Source organism: Phodopus roborovskii, unplaced genomic scaffold, assembly GCF_943737965.1.
Source record: "Phodopus roborovskii unplaced genomic scaffold, PHOROB, whole genome shotgun sequence".
In the NCBI taxonomy this organism is placed as follows: Eukaryota; Metazoa; Chordata; class Mammalia; order Rodentia; family Cricetidae; genus Phodopus; species Phodopus roborovskii.
Window position 1 is genome coordinate 2,144,459 of NW_026126461.1, and position 20,063 is coordinate 2,164,521.

General features: G+C 45.2%; 1 protein-coding gene across 1 annotated transcript in view; it reads left to right on the forward strand.

Moving 5' to 3' along the window:
* The first annotated feature begins 1,634 nt into the window (after nucleotides 1–1,634).
* Trpm8 (transient receptor potential cation channel subfamily M member 8) overlaps nucleotides 1,635–20,063 on the forward strand; it is an 81,478-nt gene continuing 63,049 nt past the window's right edge. Inside the window, exons 1-5 of the mRNA XM_051190755.1 lie at nucleotides 1,635–1,677; nucleotides 11,577–11,698; nucleotides 14,078–14,151; nucleotides 18,402–18,558; nucleotides 19,363–19,540. Of these exons, the coding sequence (XP_051046712.1) occupies nucleotides 11,582–11,698; nucleotides 14,078–14,151; nucleotides 18,402–18,558; nucleotides 19,363–19,540 (526 nt within the window). The 5' untranslated portion in view covers nucleotides 1,635–1,677; nucleotides 11,577–11,581. The remainder of the gene's footprint in view (nucleotides 1,678–11,576; nucleotides 11,699–14,077; nucleotides 14,152–18,401; nucleotides 18,559–19,362; nucleotides 19,541–20,063) is intronic.

Sequence of the window (20,063 nt, forward strand, 5' to 3'; positions counted from 1 at the left end):
AGTGCAGGTCAGGGAATGAGAAGCCTGGATTTGCTGGCTCTGTCTGCAGGTACGGGTGCAAGGGTGTGGGATAGGAAAGGGGATGATCATAGGGGGCCAGGATGCCATGGTCCTGGGTCTGTTCTTGTGGGCGATATTGAGATTTCTGGTGCCCTGCCTGACTTTTTGCTAGGATCTCCTTTCATGGCTTCCTCACTCACATGAAGAAGCCATTGCTTCCATTTTCCATGCACCCTCCCTTCACCAGTGCCTTGAATTTGACCGATGTTTTAACCTTTGTTACCTGTACCGTATATTGCCACAAGAGTCCAGCCCTGCTTCCAGGGCTTGTCCAGACATCTGTCTCTATAGAAGTATCCCTTGATACCCATCCTGCCTAATCTCCAACTCCTTCATATGTGTATCTCCCCTGCCATCAACTTCATGTGTGTAGGTATGAATGTGGAGGCCAGGGGTCAATGCTTCTCAATTTATCTCTACCTTATTTGTTATCATACTTGCATATGTGTCTCATGTCCTTGCCAAGGCCAGAAGAGGGAGTTGGACCCCCTGGAGCTTGAGTTACAGGTGTTTGTGAGCTGCCTGATATGGGTGTTGGGAACTGAACTCCTGTCCTATGAAAGAGCAGCCAGCACTGTTAACCACTGAGCCAGCTCTCCAGCCCCACCCACCTTGTTTCTTGAGATAGGGTTTCTCAATGAACCTGGACCTCACTGATTCAATCTGACTGGCTGGCCAGTGAGTCCTTTTGCTTCTACCCCACTCAGTGCTGGGATTACCAATTCACACCCCCTACACCTGGCTTTTATGTGGATACTGGGGATCCAAGCTGGGCCCTTATGCTTTCCAGGCAAATAGTAGGTTCATTGATCTATCTCTTCAGCTCATATCATCAGATTGGAAACTACACTCTCCTGTTTCTACGTGTCTATTGCCTGCATTCCACATAAACTGGAAATAATAGCCAATACTAGAAGACCCTCCCCCCGCCCCAGTTAGAACAAAGGCAGTATCACATTGATGGTGAGTCGTTTAAGACTGAGAGCTATCCACTGTCGGGTTTTACAAAGACAAAGAAGTGTAAAGAGGACTTAATGTGAGAGTCACTGTAAATGAGCAAATCTGGTCCAGCTCAGGTTCCCGGCACACTCCTAAGCTCTGCATAGGCAGCTCAAGGCTGAAAGACAGAGTTGGGAAGGTATGCAAAAGAGCAATGCCAGTTAAATCACTGCCATTTAAGAGCGTTTACCTAATCTTAATTAAGGCTTTTAACTCATTAATTAATCTCATCATCATTTTTCATAATGAGCATTTGCCATCTCAATTGTGGTTTTTAAAAAGTGCCACTAACTGTAGAAATTAGATTTTAGTGTGAATTAATACTAGTGGCAAGCCAAGAATGGAAATCAGGAATGCTTATCTTATTAGCGTTTAGTAATTACCTTCTTAACATTTCTATATACTCAAGCATTGTTCATCCCTATTCACTTGCTAAAACTGCTTCTGTATGGTGTGATTTTTTTTTCTTTTCTTTTTGTATTCCTTCTCTTCAAAGGAGCTCAGAGGAGGCGGGGCTGGGATGGCTCTGGCTATAAAGTCCTCCCTCCTCCAGTGGGAGAAGAGAGGAGCAGACTCACTGGGGAGAGAGACACTCTTGGCTGACTGAGCAGCTCCACGGTATGTTCTCAGCTTTTGCTTTCTCCCAGCTTCCTGTGGCTTGTGCAATCTATGTGATGAGTTTGGTACCTCTGGTCCGAGCATCCTTTCCTGTGGAGATCTGAAATTTAGGTTCCTTCAAGAGTCAGGGGCAAGGGGCTGCTTCACGGATGATCACCTCTCCATTTGAGTGGTTTTATAAATGTAGGAATTTCCTGGGGCATGGTTTTAAAATATGAACCCATGTTCCTTTTCCTGAGTGACCCATAAAAAAGTCCTCAAAATAGCTATTATTAATAACTCCACCTATCTATTGGGAATTGGAATAAACTAAGTTTTCTTAATTCAGCAATGTGATGAGACGGAATGAACTCAAAAAGGGATGCATTCAGATTCAAAGGGATAAAATCCAAACAGCAGGTGAAGGCGAGGAGTTATAATGAGTTCACAATGCCAAGATGAATGATAAATAGGTTTTTATTGGGGAGGAACTTACACAGGTAAAAGTAAGTAACTGTCATGACATTCCTGCTCAAAGAAAGCAGACAGTGTCCCTCTGCCTTTCCTTTCTGTGGCTGTCTGGACTTCTCGGCTGATTGGAATGGGCATCGCATCACTTGTATTATTTAGAAGTCAGTGGGCAAGCAAAGGGGCTAGATGAATAATTAAAGATTTCATTTCTAGTTCATGTTAAGTCTTATGCGGAGGTTCTTGATGTTAAGATTGTAGAGTGTCGGGTACCCTTTGTGTGTGTCGTAGCCACATTAACACAGTTGTCCTCACCGCGGCAGGAATTCTACTTTCTCAGTCTTGGGAGTGGGAGGGAGGCCCTTTCCAGACTGTGGCTTTGTATTTATCCTTCTCTGAAGTTTGGGGTGAAGTTGCTCTCATCTCAGACTGTATTTCTTGTGTCTGACTTGGCATCTATGAAGGCAGCAGGTTCCAGCCCCTTCTGAGTTCCTGCTGCCCATCTTGTTCTAGAAGGTTTTTGGAAAATAGCACCTTTAAGCATTGCTGCTGAGCTCACCAATGCTCACCTCTGCTCCTCAGAGGGGGGGTTACCAATAATCTTTTCTTACTTTTATTTTTTGGCTTGTTGAGACAGGGTCTCTATGTAGTAGTCCTGGCCTGCCCTGGAGCTTGATATGCAGAAAAGGATGACCTCAAACCTGCAGAGATCCTCCTGCCTCTGCCTCCCAAGTGCTGGAATTCACGGTGTAGACACTATGCCTGCTGGGACCAACAATCTAAAACTTCCACAAAATTTTTTATTTTGTCAGTTTTTATCCATCTGTTCAAACCTCGAACATGTTGTAATTAGAAAAACAAGAAAATGTCTTCAATAACAAGAAATTTTAAAAAGTCTTAGTCTTTCTCAATGGTGATTGACAGATGAGGGCCAAGATGGACGGATGTAAGCCCCTACAGGCTTGTACACCTCTGCCCACACCTCTACAGTGTTATTGCCAGAATGAGGATGGGGATATGTCCCCGGGTGGTATCATGTGTATCTGAAGTCTCTGCAAGTGTCACCCTCCCCATTACAATGAATAATTGATGGAAAGGAAGAGAGGAACAGGCTAGAGTTTGGTGTTAGGCTCTGTGGAACATTCCCAGAGCACGAACAACTGCCTCCTCCCACTTGGAGCTATATGAGAGCATCTTTTTCATTTGTGTTTACCATAAAAGGAATATAACTGTCCATCTTTCCTGAAAATGGTATCTTAGGACATGTTTGGTCATGGTGAGAGTCAAGCTAAGAGGTAATTCTAAAAACATGCCAAATAGCGTTATTGTACGATGACAATGGCATCACTGATGTATGTCTGGTTCAGAGAATGCAAGAATATTCCACTTCTAATGATGACAGATTACAAAAGTTATTCATAAGCATTAGCATTACGAGTCACAGAGGTCCTGGGGATGTGAATTTAATCCCTACAACCCACATGTTGGAAGGAGAGAATCAACTCCTGCAAGTTGTCCTCTGACTTCCATATGCTACTGTACACCCCCACCCCACCCCCGACACACAGAGACATCACACCACATCACACACACAACACACACACCATACACCACCACATACACACACCACACACTCCATACCACATCACACAGTCCACATACCACACACACACCAGACACATCCCCCCACCTCTCACCACATCTCTCTTTTAAAAGTCTACAGTGGCCAGCCTCTTATTTAACAACATAAACTTCCTAATATTTACATTTGCTAGTCTATTAGCATAGCAATAATGGCGACCCTTACCTTCTCAAAGAGACATTGAACTGGCACAAAGCTACTGACAGTTTCAAGGCTGGGCTTGTGGGACAGCCAGCTTGGGTTGGACCCCTGCATTTTCTATGTATCAACTGTAGGACTTTGGAAAAGTTGGCTTCTCTGTGTTTTGTTTTCCTCATCTGGGGATTTCATGGGAAAGCTGTCAAGAGCTCTGCACTGGGCCTGCCACACGGTTCTGTGAACTCATTAGTGCAGTCTAAGGGTGGATAGGTGTTCACTGTCTAATCTGTAGCGTTCCAGTGTGGACAGGGAGTTCTATAAGTGTGGTTTGGAACACAGCAGTACCTGCAAGCTCATTCCCAGAGCTCTGGAAGGTGAGTCTAGGGCAGTGGTTCTTAATTGTGGGTCTCAACCCCTTTAGGAGCCACACATCAGGTACTCTGCATGTCAGATATTTACATTACAATTCTTAATAGTAGAAAAATTACAGACATGAAATTGCAATGAAATAGTTGTGGAATTATACCAAAGGGTCGCAGTCTTAGGAAGGTTGAGAGCCACTGGTCTGGAGTCTCAGATTAGTCTGTTTGTGGAGTGAGTCCCTGATGTAAACCTCTGCTCTCTGAGTGGGAAGTTGACCTCCCCCTCCTCGGGAAGGGAGGGAGCATGTTCATGGCATATTGTGAAGTTGTGGGAAATATATTCTAAGAGCCTACCTTGATTGTAATTTTCTTTTTTTACTGAGATAACCTCCCGGTGAGTGCAAAGAACCCATTAAATGCACTAGATCCCTCAGATATCTGTAAATCTAAATAATTGAGATATGGAGGATAATGCAGAGCCAAAAGTTTCACAGAGTTAAATAAATCCTAGAATTAACTGAACCCCCAACCCCCATGGGTCTGCCTTTCAGGTACACTCATTGAAACGTAGCCACAGTGAAACAGCCTGAGCTTCATTCAGCATGTTGTAGGAAACAGGCACATTTGTCTGGTGCCCCAGGAACTACCTGATTGGAGTTGCAGGTGTTAACACGGTAGGTAGGAGCTGTAGTGTGGGAATTATAAACTTATACCAAGGATGCTTCTGACCACGAGACTCAGGATGTTGAGACATTTTTCTTTTAATTTACCATCGTGTTGGAAGAAAGAGTGCAGAGGAGAGCCACGTGTCTTTCACCCCCTCCCTCCAACTGATGGCATCGCACATAACTACTGGGTTTTACCTGACCCAGGCCAGGGAACGGATGCAGGTACCAGCCACAGGCATCACTGAAGCGTCCACATTTTTTCATTACTCCTTTGTGTGTGTAGTTTTATCAGATGAGTACCAAGCTTTGGGATTGTCCCATCTGTGGGAAAGCTGCTCTTCATAGTCACACCCTCCCTCCCCATCATCTGCCCCAGCTGTGGTTCTCATGCCAGCCTGAGCATGGGGGGGTGAGGTGGGCTTGGTACACTTTCCCAGCTCTTCCCAGCTTGCAGTTGGCCATGTTCTTCTGTGGTTGGAGGAAGCCTTCCTTCTTAGCCAAGTCCCTTTCTCTTGTTTTTTCCTATTCTCTTCTTTCTGTCTTTGCATTATAGAATCATTTATTTAACTTAGCTCGGTGGGGATTTCTCCTGTCCACATCTCCTGCACATAGGACTTTTGCTTCTAATATAATGGTTTTTTTTACGTAAATTTCCATGTTTCCCATGCTTCACCAGTGATTGCCACAGCTGGGCCACCAAAAACACAGACACAGGAGCTCCCCCATTCCTGTTGGGTGGATTGGAATCCACACCCATTGCTGCCTGTGTTCTGCCTTCCTGGTTCCCTTCTGGAATCAGTGTGGGTCATGCAGGACACTGTGAATGGCGTTTGACTGCCATCTCAAGTGCTCTCCTGACTATGACTTGACATGACTATGACTTGACATTGGCCATGCAATGCTGCCAGTCTTTGCCATGTCTATGAGGGAACCAGCTTTATGTAGAAATGACGAGCAAGAACAAGCAGATCTGAAAGGCATTTTACTCGCAGATCTTGTATTCAGCTCTGAGCTACCATATCCTCTTTGTTTCCTTCACAGTTGCCTTTGTGACCCATTATGGATCTGGAGAAACATGATCTTGTGTGAGATCACCCATGCCCAGGGGACACTGTAACCAGAAAACAGCAATATGATTTCCAGGAAACAAAAACAAACTTGAGTTTGCACATAGAAGACTTTATGATCAATATGAAAATTTTAGACCTATTTCTAGCCAGAATCAATAAAATATTAACCCCGATGAATAAAGGACAAGAGCATAAATAAGATACAGAAGGAACAGTAATGAGGCTGCCCATAGAGTTTACTTTACAGGGTCCAAAAATATAATGAAAACAGAACCAAGCTTGTAGCGTTAGAGGTAAGTACAGGTCAAGTTGTCCATGTGGGAACTCTGTGTAAAAACCCTCATGCTGATACCAACCTCCCAGTATGCATGTTTCCCATCATGATCCATTGAAATCTTTCCCATGGTGTTTTATGATGGTGATGGATGAGTCCAGGGTGGATCAGTCAGGAAGGAAGGGTCACACCTACCAGTATAGTCAAGAAGGACAGCAGTGAGAATGGAAGATGCAGAAATGACCAATAACAGGAAGATAATATTTCTTCTCAAAGGTAAAACACATAACAAAAGGAATGGCTAAATCATATGTTGGGTCAAAGTCAGATGAAGTTGGGCATTGTAGTAAAGTGTCGGGTACTTGGCAGACAGAAGTACTAACCATTATTTTAGAGGCTGATTAGGGTACATGGTGAGAATGTAGTTAACTTGTGTTCTATCCCCCTTTGCTATAGTTAACTCTGAGTCGGGTGCCATAGGGGTCCTTGCCCGGGGTTACACTGGAGAACCTGAGTGGTGTTTGGTAGTCTCATAGCCATTCTTGGCATATTATTAAGAAGATGATTATATCTGATAAATCAAAGGCTCTGGAAGTGAGTGTTAAAGGGTGCAGTGGTAGACAGCCCTCTGGGATTCCCCAAGAATGCCCACCTCCCAGTAGTCAATTCTTAACAGCCCCTCTCCTTGAGTGCAGGTTGGAACTAGAGTTTTGCTGCCCATCAAAAGAATATAGGAAATGTGATGGGTTGACACTTATGATTGGGTAATACAAGATTGCGATTTGTCTTGCTATCATGCTTTCTCTGTTACCTTCTTAGCCATTTGTTTCAATAAAGCAAGTTGTCATGTTTAAAAAGCCCTTATGGTCAAGTCACCATGATGGAGCCCACATAGGCCAGTGTCCATGTTGGAAAGACCTACACAGAGTGGTCTCCATGTTAGAGAGGCCTACAGAGACCAGTTTCTATGTGGAGAGGTCCACATACAACAGTCATCATGATGGAGAGGCCTACGTAGTGGAAACCTGAGGGTGTACTTAGGCTCACAGCTGAGAAGAGCCTGAGATCCTCAGCTGGACAGTTCTCCTGCTAAATCTAATGGGGGGACACCCTCTACCCCACTCCCGGAGCCCTCCCTCCCTTCTCTTACTGGCTCTTCTGCCCTTGCCTCCTCTGCTTCTGGTCCTTTAGGAAGCACATCTAATTAGGTTCTTCCAACAACTTATGTAGTACCAACCCTTCCCAACAACTTACTTTCCATCATATATCTCTTTCACTGTTCTTAGAAGGTCCCAACACTAGTTTAGCAGGAATGACACAGCTCTAATACTGATGCCATTCAAACACTGTGCCAAGTCTGATGCATAAACATCGTTTTTGATTCTCACTGTAACCCCAGCGCTGGGCCCAGCCTCAGTAGCAAGGAGATAGATCAGAGAGGCTACGTTAGTTCCTGATCATCATCGAGCCCAGCGTCAGTCTGGTTTTTATTCAGACCTACAAGCCTTTGCTTTGGCTTTTTTTCTGCATTGTGGTAGCTCCTTCTCCCTCCTACTACATCAGTAGGTCTTTCTTGGGTGTGTTTGTCTGACTTCCTCTTGATGTATGGTTTTCATTTTCATTGCTATGGAAAAGTGTGCCTTGCATTTCTCTACGAACTTCTGAATCCTGGGAATGAAGGGCACCAGAGCTTTCATGTTTCATTCCTATCCTTATGACTTAAAAAAATACTTACTTGTATTTATGTTTATGTGTGTATGTCTGAATGAGTGCATATGCACTCCATATGAACAGTGCCCATGGATGCCAGAAGAGGCTATCATCTATACACGACTTTTCCTTGGGTGAAGTGGTGACTCCCTCTCCATTCCAAGAGACAAGAGCTACAGGAGTTCCTCTGGCCACCTGCCCAGCTATATGACCAGAGCAAATGGGCAGAGTGGACCAAGAGCTCCAGAGCAGATGTTTGCATCTGTATCCTTATGCAAAAAGAGACATTTAGAAACACACACACACACACACACACACACACACACATACACACCCTACCACCACCACCACCACCGACGAAAGAAACCAATGAAGACTGCTCTATTCCTATTAGTATGGAGAGGGGCTGTGGCCTCTCTGGCTGCTGAGTGAGCCCCCAAGACCTTGTGTCCTTGACAGACTTGTTCTCTTTAGCCATTTTATTTTCAATTTCTCATCTCTCCCATCTACCCTTGAAATGCCTTCTGGTTCCTGTACTGTTATTGTTAATACTATTATATTCTGATAGAGGTCCCTGTACTGTTATTGTTAATACTATTATATTCTGATAGAGGTCCCCCCCTATCTGTTAGGTTCCTCTTTAGAGCAAAGAGATGCATCACACCCTTTTCTCTTCCAGCTCTGTTCTCTCCACGTGCTCTGGAGACAGAGACCTTTGTGTTGCCCTCTTCACTCTCTCTCTCCTCCTGTCTCCTAGAGGAGAGGGCTTCAAGCTAAGGTCAGGGGATAGCTTCACCTTATCCAGCTCCAAGATGCTTTGCCTTTCACTAAAGACTTTTCCCGGGTGACATAAATGATATATTTAATTTGGGAAAACACAACAAGTTAGAGAATGAAATTAAAGTCACGCATAGTCACCCCTGCTGCCCACACAGTAGTGGCCAGCACTTTGATGGATCTGGATCCACATGTTTTTGAGTGTTATGTGTGATGCATTTGATAGTTGCCTTATCAGCAAGCATGCTGCCTGACTTACCTATGTAGGGAAACTGTGTCTGGAAGCAGTATTTGAGCACGAACGCAAGATAAGAGTTTTGTTGTTATTGTTGTTACTTCTTTCACCTTGATTTTTTCCTACTTGCAAGAAGCTCTATCAATTTCCCCAGATCATCTGTATACTCCTGTCATGGTACCATCATCTTGTCTACTCTGGGAGAAACATTCTCCTAGTGATGGAAATATAGATTGTTTCCAGTTTTTCCCATGGCAAGTAACTCACTGTTGAATATCTTCCAAGTGTGACTGTGTGTGTGTGTGTGTGTGTGTGTGGTGTGTACATGAATTCACACTCATATTTATGTGGGTGCAGATGTGTACACATGAGGATGTCAGAGGACAGTCTGTGGTTTCAACCCCCAGGCATGTTTCATTGTCTATTTCGGACAATGTCTCATTGGCCTGGAACATCACCAAAGATTTGCTTGTCTTTGCCATGGGTATCTTGCTCTTGGTGTGAGTCCTGGAGCACACCACCACAGCCAACTTTTTAATGTGCCTTCTTGGGACCTAAACTTCGGTCCTCACACTTGGGAGGCTAACACTTTACCATCTGTGCCATCTCTTCAGACTCTGGAATACCAACTTTTTTATTGTTCGAGAATTTTATGCAAATGATATATTTTAATTGAATCCACCCCAACTCTCTCTTCTCCAACTATTCCAACACCCTTCCCTCTCAGTTCCTTCCCAACTTTATGTACTTTGAAAAACTCACAACAAGTCTATGCCATGCTGCCCATATGTTTGCTCATGGGTGTAGGGCCATCCACCCATCCCCCGGAGTGTAGACAAGTTACCATGGGATGCATTGCTGATGAAAACTAAATCTAACTTTTTAATGTATTTCTGATTCTTTCATCCAGATTCCCTAAAGCCAATAATGACCATTTTTAAAGTTTGCTATGCTGTTTGCAAGACTTAAACTTGCTACGTCAAAACTAATGACTTTGCAGGAACGAAAGCAGTTTTTATTGCATCTTCTACCCCTGACCCTCACCCCCACTGTCTGAATGTGTCTGCCCCTCACCATCTTCCCAACACACAACACTGCTGCCCACAAATCTCCTTGTTGGTGCCTTATTGTTAAGGAAGTCTTCCTGTTTGATTCTAAGGATGCTGAACAATGTTTATGTTGATTAGAGAGCACATCCCCTGTCATGGATTTCAATTTCAGTCTTTCGTCCATTTTTCTAGCAGGTTCAGGGTTATTGGATGTGGGTGTGTATTTGGGGATGGACATTGATTGGATGTGTTGCTGCCCTCTTCAAGGCCCAGCTCTCTTTCCTTCTGGCCTTCCTGGTTTTTGTCAGTCCTTTGAGTTCCCTCTCCTTTGGATGAGTCTAAGCCTCTTTTCCTTCCCTGTGGCTCCCCTCCGACACTCCCTTCTCAGCCCCTCTCCAGGCCTCTGGGAGCTCTCTTACAATCTTTTCTCTTGGGACTTTTTCCAAAATCTGTTTTTAATTTTCACACCAGAATGTGTCTAGAGGGTCAATAAACATGGGCACCTGTACCACGTGTTACATGAGACATCATAAAAGGTGCCTGGATTCACACGGATTCCCATAGTCAGCTGACCTCAGGCAAGGGTTAGAGACCGATGCCCGAAAGAAGTGGGACAGGCTTGCCGGCTGTACGGCTTCCACAGTTTGGTGGAGATGTGGTCTCCAATGGGGGGAAAAACACCCTTTCCTTTGCAGGGCAGTGAAGTTTCTCATTGCAGAGCAAATGAAATGGCTTCCCAACTGTCTGGGCCCCACTCAGAAGCAATTTGCTATATGGGAGGCATCTCGAATATATTGCAGGATTGATTTGCGGTTTTGCAGTAATGTATGTGAAGTACCTATTAATACTCTGTGCAGTTCTTTGAAATGCCTTGGGGGAGAAGTAAAAGAGGTGCTTAGTGCTTTAACCAGTTTAGGTTGTACACTCTGAGTGGGTTCTAGGAGAGTTCCCAAGAGCTGTGGCTCAGGAGAGTTTGTGGCTGGCCTGGGAATATGGATCTTGGATGGGGGAGTTAAGGTCACAGAGCTGTGGGGCCAGAAGCACTGTAGGGGTCAATTCTTGTGTGCTAGATGTTTCTACACCCAGAGGTTACAAGAGGTGGCATGGCAGTTGTCCTGCAGGATTTGTAAGGTTGTACCGATTCACCCAACTGACTCATCCAATGAACGTGTATGTGGGTATGCTTTATGCACATTGCCCAGTCCTTGACACATAGTAGTGAACAGGACAGGCATGGTTTGGACCTCAGTGAGCCAATGGAGGTCAGGAAGATCAATAAATGAGCCTTGTGGCAGCACTGAGGCATGAGGAGTTGGGGAGGACATAGTGCTGAGGGGCAGAAATGCTGGCTGGGTCCTCGAGGATGAAAAGTAATAGGGGAAGGGTAGATGATGCTGATGAGCCAGATGGAACATGGTACACTGCCCATGGCAATGGAAGGGGGATGGGCAGGATGAGCCACCAGGGTGCATGCTCCAGGGAAGCCCTTTTACTGTCTGTAACCCACTTGTCCTCCAATCTCCACAGGCAAGATGTCCTTCGAGAGAGCCAGGCTCAGCATGAGGAGCCGCAGGAATGGGACTTTGGGTAGCACTCGGACCCTGTACTCCACTGTGTCTCGGAGCACAGATGTGTCCTACAGTGACAGTGTAAGTCCATACTGAGGCCACCTGATGAAGTTAAGCTTGTTTAGTGACCAATTTGCCATCTTTAAAAAGATTATCTCTCGTGCCTTGATTAGTATTTGTTTTGTGAATTATTTTTGTAGCACATAGAAACATGTTCATTGCTGTATTGTATTTCAACCATTTTCTTTTAAGATGACAATCATTTTAGTAAGTCATTAGGAAAAAATTTTAAACACTGTTTCTTAAATCATAGTTTTCTGGTAAAATTTGAGGAATTCATATGAGTACACTATATTTATATCATCTCCATTCCCTCTCTTGCCCCTCCAACTCCTTAGTCCCTCTCCACAACCCCTTATTGAATTCATAAATTCTTCAGTATTGATGTGTGTGTGTGTGTGTGTGTGTGTACATGAAACCCGTTGAGTCTAATTAGTGTTGACACATTATTTGCATGGATTGCCCTATTCCCAGCAGCCATTGACTGCCTATAGCTCTTCATCTATGGGTGGGGCTTTACAAAATGTCTTCCATCCATGTTGGCATGTCGATTAGTGTGGACTTTGAAGGCAGTCTTATGCAGACAGTCGTATTGTTGATTCCTGAGAGCATCGTCTTTACCCTGTTCAGAAGACATTGTCATGCAGTAGACATCCTGGACTTCTGGTTCTTACCATCTTTCCACAGCCCCTTCTATGATGTCCCCCAAGTGTTAGCTGAGGGATTGTATTGTAGGTGCTCCATCTAGGGCTGGACAGCCTGGAGTCATTTATTCTCTTCATTTTCATCATCTTTTAGTGTTGATTTCACTACCCATAATTGATGCTTTCCCTCTCATCTTGTGGGTTCAGGACTGAGTTGTGACATCCATGTCCTTGACTCAATTTGGTTCCTTTTGTAGTGATCTTGCCTCCTGGTTGCTTCCTCTGGCCCATCTGTCCTCATTCTGAGCCAGCACCGACCTTGCCCACAGGTGGCGGCTTCTTATTGGAACCAGTTTAGTGGGACATCAGGAGGCTATCTCTGTTGAGTTTTACTCCTGTCACACGCGGTCCCCTCCTGCCAGCTCTCTATACTGTCGGGCTTGACACACACTCATATTTGTCAGAACTGTAGTCTGATGTCTGGATTCCACTGACTACAGCATAAGTGTTGTCGTGGAAGTCGGATTTACAAAGGAGAAGGAACAGGGGCAGGGGAGGGAAAGTCAAGGTACCAGCCATGCCATCATTTTCATCTGACCGGCCAATTGTGTAGATCGCTGTGCTGCCAACGGACTCACAGAAGGGAGCAGTGAAACCTTCCATGGCTGGGATTAAGGGAAGAGGTGCTTAGGCCCCTCAGGGGCCAACCCTAATCTTTACACTCTTATGATTAAATGCTCCCCCCCATCTAGAGTTTGTCCCCATGTCTCACTTTAGTACTGCCCCATGACAGAGTGGACAAACGCAATGGGAACCTCTCCAGAATTTTCAGGTCTTGATCTCCTCTTCCTTCTTCTCCTTTGACCCCAAGCAATGAGGCACCACTAGAAGGTTCTCTCCAAAGAACCTCTGGCCTCAGGCACTGGTGTCCCTGGAAGTGGGATGAAAGCTAAGATCTCTAGCTTCCAGGGGTTCCCGTTGCCTCCCTGCCCCTTAGCACACACATGCCTCTCAGAGGGAGATTTTTTTTTAGCAATAAATTATTTTTAAAAAACCATCACCCTGTTTTCTAGGATCATTCCATATCTCATACAGCTGATGAGTTTCTGTCCTCCATGTTAGGAACACTCAGAGTCATCTAAGTGGATAAACATTCCTATGAGGAAAACTGGGTAGCACAGAGTTTCCAACGCTCCTTATGCAGAGAAACATAGAAACGGTGTTTATCCTAAATTTTGTTGAGGAATACACATAGAAGGAATGCCCAAGCTTCCAGAAGTTATTACTATGACTATCTGGGAGCCACCTCCAGCCTGAGATGCAGAGTACTTCAGATTGCCCTTGTGAACCCCCCCCCCCTTAAAAACCAGGCAGAAGAGGTTGGTAGTTTTTCTAATCCCAAACTATCATCTAACACTTCTGTTCCCTGGTAACTGTAAAGACAAACTCTCTCTCTCTCTCTCTCTCTCTCTCTCTCTCTCTCTCTCTCTCTCTCTGTGTGTGTGTGTGTGTGTGTGTGTGTGTGTGTGTGTGTTGCCATTTATACACAAGACAACTCTAAGCAAATGGAAACATTTTAATTTAGTTAAACACTTTAAATGTATGTGTCATTAAAAATAAACTCAGAGTATACTAAAAGAAACAAAAAGGATGTCATGACATCTTTGAAGAAGGTCTAGGGTATAGATAGTGTTTGTTAATATCAGCAGCTGAGAACCAACAAATAATGTATTGCTCCACATTTTTTTCTTCACAGGATTTGGTGGATTTTATTCAGGCAAATTTTAAAAAACGAGAATGTGTCTTCTTTACCAGAGACTCCAAGGCCATGTAAGCTACATCTTTTGCTTCTGTGTCCCAGAGTACACACTCACCTGTTAGCACAGTGAACAGACACCATTGAGTACTGGAGGCGGTTGCATCACAAAAGTCCCTGATGTCCTGCGCTTAAGATGGATTTAACATGCCTGTAGTATTCCCCAGTTTTGTCCTCCCCTGTTGTCTTTTAGCTTTGGCAATACCGCAGTTAGTAAAGTCACTGAGAGGGACTGTCACTCCCTTCAGTATTCCCATGAGCCTGGGGGGGGGGTCTACCCTATTACACAACGCTTTGTAGTCAGTTCTACGCATACATTCCCGTACTATTGGACTATCCCTTCTTCACCACTGTGCTCCCTGGGACTTCTTTTCTAAATGGGTACTCCTCTGCTCCTAGTCTCCTGTGCTTGGGGGATCAGCTGGCTACCAAAGAGGCCCCACACACCCAATACACAGGGAGGGGTCTTTCATAATGTTAATGAACAGGTGAGAAAACAAACGGTTCAATCCTATATGCTACAAAGCAAGGGACTCGAAGTGGCAAGAAATACTGACGCCCCTAATTTGTTGTTATTTGACGAACTAGATGACACGGGCCAAAGATCAATGCTGAGATCCTGAGGTTGCCACACATGTGCTAAATGAATGTATGGTTCCGGAGTGGTCCTTGGAGGAGGACACTGGAACTTCTCTGTGCTGGGCATTCTTGAAACATTGTTAGCAGCCACCTGCAAACACTTTCAAAGTGGAATTCCCATGGATCCTGTGTGTTCTCTTACTCTCACTTCCTTGTCCATGTTGAGTCCTGTGTGCAAGCAGGAAGTAGATGGTTGCAATCGTGGCTCTTCGCAACAAAGCTTCTTGTGTGCCAGAGCTGTCAACGTGGTGGTGCCACATGACTACTGATCTTGTGAAATGTGGCTAAGGTCACCAAGGAACTGAGTTACCAGCTTTAATTATTCTTCATTCAACTACAGAATCAAATAGCCATGCACGGTTCATGGGCTCAGTTCATGGCCACAATAAGGATGAGTGTAGCTCTGTGTGATTTGGAACTTTGGTTCCAAGGATGTGAGTTAGGATGCTGGTGCCCTACCTCAGTCTTTCCCAGCTCTCCTCTCTGCTATCCCTGCCCCTCCCCCACTCACCACCAATTCTTTTTGGGTAAGCCCTTTTCCCTGTTTCTAAACAATTCATGCATATTGGTTCTTGGAGGGCTCCCAGCCCATTGAGGAGCCCAACACCTTTGTTGGTCAAAAGGTCATCTAATATGTACCCCTATTCTTGGCAGGGGAAAGGGCTCAGGAGTCTATCTTCAGCAGTAGCAAGGACAAGTGGAGCATCTGCCACCCTACTGTGAGCTTGGGTGTGCCGAAGGGGAGTGGGATGACAGGCACGGTAACAGAGCAGAGAGTGACATGGCAAGGGGCCTTGCCCAGGGGAGTCCCCCAGGGCTTGGCAAGAGAGGGTGACAGAGATGGCTCAGTCCCAGCAGACTCTTTTTTTCTTGGCTAAGCATAGTGAAGCTCCCTGGGGGGCAGAGGCAAGGAGCCAGCCAGTGGGATGGTACAAGATCTAGTCTGTGGCTCGGTTTTTTAATTTTAGAAAAACATTTAATGTTTTCACAGATACTTCCGGTCAGGACAGTTCTCATACTCTGCAGTCATTAAGGGTTCCAGTTATAGAGTTCAAAGAGTTGACTTGAAAAGAGGGGATGGATTGGATTTGAGGAGACAGAAATGCCACCTAATAGCAGGCAGCAGCTAAGGCTCTTGAGTAGTTAGAAGCGGTGACTAGCTAGGTTTGTGGGGGCTCAGGAAGTCCTCTCTACCCCTTCTCATCTCCACTCCCCCCTGCACCTACTTCTCCTTCTTCCTTAGTACCCACAGGACTTTTGTACGACCTGGAGGGAGAGGGGAACAGGTGTGTTCCTAATTCTGATTTTGTTACCAATTTTTCAAGAAAGGGACACGAATGTCAAAACTGTCCCAGGGCCTGTTGACTGTGGGCAGATGCTCAGGCTTTTGGTGTATTGACAGGGTCACCCTGATGTAACTATACAGATGGTGCTAGGGGACAGTGGCAGTCAAGTGTGTGCTGCCCTGCAGGGGCCTGCAAGAGGAGGCAACCGCAACAGTTTCCCGGGTGAGAGCAGCTGCTGGTGAGGATTCCTGATGAGATGCCTTCACTCCTCATGATAGGCTATCCCTTGGGTGGCCTTGGTGGTAGCCTGGCCTCAGTACTTTACATGGAGTGCTGTTACCAGAAAAGCCAGGGCCCCCTGGAATGTGTCTGAGATCACTGCTTCCTGGCAGTAGAGACGGGCAGTTTGGTGTGGCCACAGGTCATCTACTTCTGGAGTGGTCATGACACTTGCCTACCGAGCTGTGCACTTCTTCTGTTGAATGTTTAGAAGGAGTCACGGAAACACATCTCACTCTCATCACCTCACACATCAAAATGTGACCTACTGCCAGACAGCAGTCTGAGGGCTTGTCCTACATTTTGTTATATGCCAGACAAACCCAACAGTGACGAAGACCTTGAAACACAGAGCTTCTCCGGTCTATGAGAGTTGTGTGCATGCATCCTTGTATCTTGGAAGAAAACCCAAAATATCAGCTTTACACATATCATTGAGAATGGTTGCAGATATAAATTATTTATAGGAAGACTGATGTCATTCCTATTTTCTCATCCATTCACACAGTGTTTTCTGAATGCTGTTATATTTTTGGATAGAGAATATAAAGTATAGAATTCAGCCAGAAATAAACTTAACAAGATTTTTCTCAATTGACATATCTTTATCTGGCTCAGCCTGTTGTCGGAATCTTTGCTTCAGGCTCACCTTGTACAGTTGACTGAGTGAGGATGCTAGAAGTGGGTGGATCTTTTACACTGTTCCCATACTCTGGAGTAGGTCCACATCTTTGGTCATACACTTTATTGTGAGGATGGAGACACTGGTAACAGTGAGAGACATTGATCCTTTTCGCTTTGGGCAAATGATATAAGATAGGACATTGGGCTTTTGGTCATCCATGATGACGGTGGATGACATTGTCTAGCTCCATTGGTCCTTCGTTCTGTCCTTCTGAACTGTTTTACTGGTCAGACATGGACTGTGTTTGCAGATATTTTTACTGCACAACTTTTACTTCTTTTTGTTTGCTAGTCCTTCATTGTTCCTTGACTTACATGCTTGCACCACCCTGAGCTGAAGGTGTCTTGGCAGAGGATTCTCTGTGCACCAGGAACACTTGATGTCACACATTATTTCTAGCCCTCACAGCAGGCAGGCAGGTCAGGAGGCAGACTTTGCCTGGGCAACAGGAGCATTTGGTTAGTTCTTGCATGCCCTTTGCCAGATTTGTACTTAGCTACTCTAAGAGATGTTGGGCAACCTGAGGGCAGGAAACCACATTGGTCTCAGTGTGGGAGGTTGCAGATGTTAATTTATCATAAGCTGTCTTCTCAGATTCGTGTTGAATGATTGCAGAGTGTTATAGAAGGAGAGGAGAGGCTGTACTACTTACCGTATGGCTTCTTGTCCTCTTTCAGCTTCCTGTCATGCATGTGTGTTACCTAGTGGACTGTTAATACTGAATTCTGTTGTACTCTCAGTGGGAAGAGCTATTGCTCACTATTGCAATTTCCCTTGTGTGGACCAAACTATTTCTGACCCAAAGTCATCAAAGCAGTTAATATCTGGTAGAGAAAGTTCTAAGTAGTTTCTAAGTTCTGGAGAACTTTGGACCCCTGTCAGGAGACAATGTCTCTCCCATGAGTATAGCTCTTTGGAAGAGCTTGCCTCTCCTCAGAATAGCATGACTTGCTGGGTATCTGGTGAGGTTGACACTAAATCACCAACACCTGCATGTTCCTGGGCTCCTGTGAGTTGGCTCAGACCCATGTGAGAAGCTGAGTAAATGGTTCCCAGAGCCCTGAGTCCCACCTCTTTCCAGCTTTGTGGCTTCCCACACACCTAATGGGCTCCATGAGGGCAGGGCTCTGCCCACTGCCTCTCTGCAACCATCACAGGGCAAGCTCAGTGCAAACAGATAATTAGCATTGAGAACAAAGCACCAAACCAGTTTCTCCACAGCCAACCCAGATGGGGGACATAGTCTGGGAATAAGAGACAGTGGTAGAATTTCTTTTTGTGTTGGTTGAAATTTATAGTGCACAATTTATCCTAAGACAAGCCATTTAAGTAGATGAAAATCTGTTGCTTCCCCCAAACCCCATGGCCAACTCAGGGAAAGCATATGCAAGTGTGGCTATGCCCAGAGTCAGCACATTGAAGGCACCCAGATCAACCAAAATGAGAAATGGAACTATAAGAAACATACCAAGGAGTTTCCGACAGATGCCTTTGGTGACATTCAGTTTGAGACTCTGGGGAAGAAAGGCAAGGTAAGCACCTGTGTTCTGCTAATATATGTGCTAAGAGCTTGGGCTACCCTAGTTGCCTTGAGTTGTCCTGTAGCATGGAGGTGGGAGGATGGGCAATTACCAACAATAATTGTGGGAAAAAGACAAGGTGTGAAAGACAAAAAACAGTGATTAGATTGTGCTCAGTCAGAAAACATAGGAGTTAAGGATGGCGTCATGACTGGAACTGTAGTCTAGTCATGTCATGGGTCCCGTTGACATCTACTGAGCCTGTTAGAGCATGGGAGAACAGTTTTGTGTGTAGTCCCTTTAGTTTGGGACAGTGTTCCAAGTAAGGTAACATTTCTTTATATCCATGCTTTTACAAGGGTCTTTCCATTAGAAACTGGTCTTCCCCCAAGTGTTCCAAAGCTCTGTTTCAGTGATAGCTCAGTTCACAGGCCAGATGTCTGGACCTTGACCCTATGAGTCTCCAAGCTCCGTCTTGGTAGTCCCTGAGCACACTCAGCTCCTCCCGCTCTGCCTCATGATGGGTCAGTGAGTCTCCCCACAGGCTGCCTATCTCCTTGGCTGATCCAGGTGTGCCAGGATAGTAGTTTGAAGACCCTGCTTCCAATACCTCGAAGGCCAGGTGGGGTTTCAGGGTCTCCATCTGGCTTGTGGAACCATTCAGGGTCAGTCTTCTCCCAAATCTTCTTTCTACTTTCCAGTGAGGCCCTGGCAGCAACCCTGCCTAGCACACCCTGTCTCATGCCCCAGGAGCAGGCAGCCATTCAATACCCAGGGGCAGAGCACACAAACGGTGTTTTTATCCTGTCCTCACAGTATATACGCTTGTCCTGTGACACGGATTCCGAAACACTGTACGAACTGCTGACTCAGCACTGGCACCTCAAAACACCCAACCTGGTCATTTCAGTGACTGGTGGCGCCAAAAATTTTGCTTTGAAACCACGCATGCGCAAGATCTTCAGCCGACTGATTTACATTGCACAGTCCAAAGGTATGTAGGCATTGAGAGAATATCCAGGGGTAATTATTCCTAGACCACATTGCATCTTGGGTGCAGAGGATGAAATTTCCACATGGCACAATCTCACAGAATCTAGATGTTCCTAGAACTATGGGTGTCTCTGTGGGTATGTGCACCTGAGTGCAGGTAACTGCAGAGGCCAGTAGAGGGCTTTGGAGCTGGAGATACAGGCAGTTGGAGCTGTCCTTTGGGTACTGCATATTGAACTCTGGTCCTCTACAAGAGCAGTATGCATTCATAAAGTCTGAGCCATCTCTCCAGCCCAGAGAAATGACGTTGTCATTTTATTACAAATAAAACTCTCAGATGGAAGGAAAAATAAGATATTCTGGCTGAGAGATTTACAGAGTAACTCTCAGTCTGGGTTAAGGTGCTGCCTTGATTAAAAAAAAAAAGAATACCTACCAGTAGGTTCATTATTTACACATAAAATTTTGATCAGACTATTCTAGTAAACCAAACAGAGCATTTTAACTAATTTCTCTTGAATCTT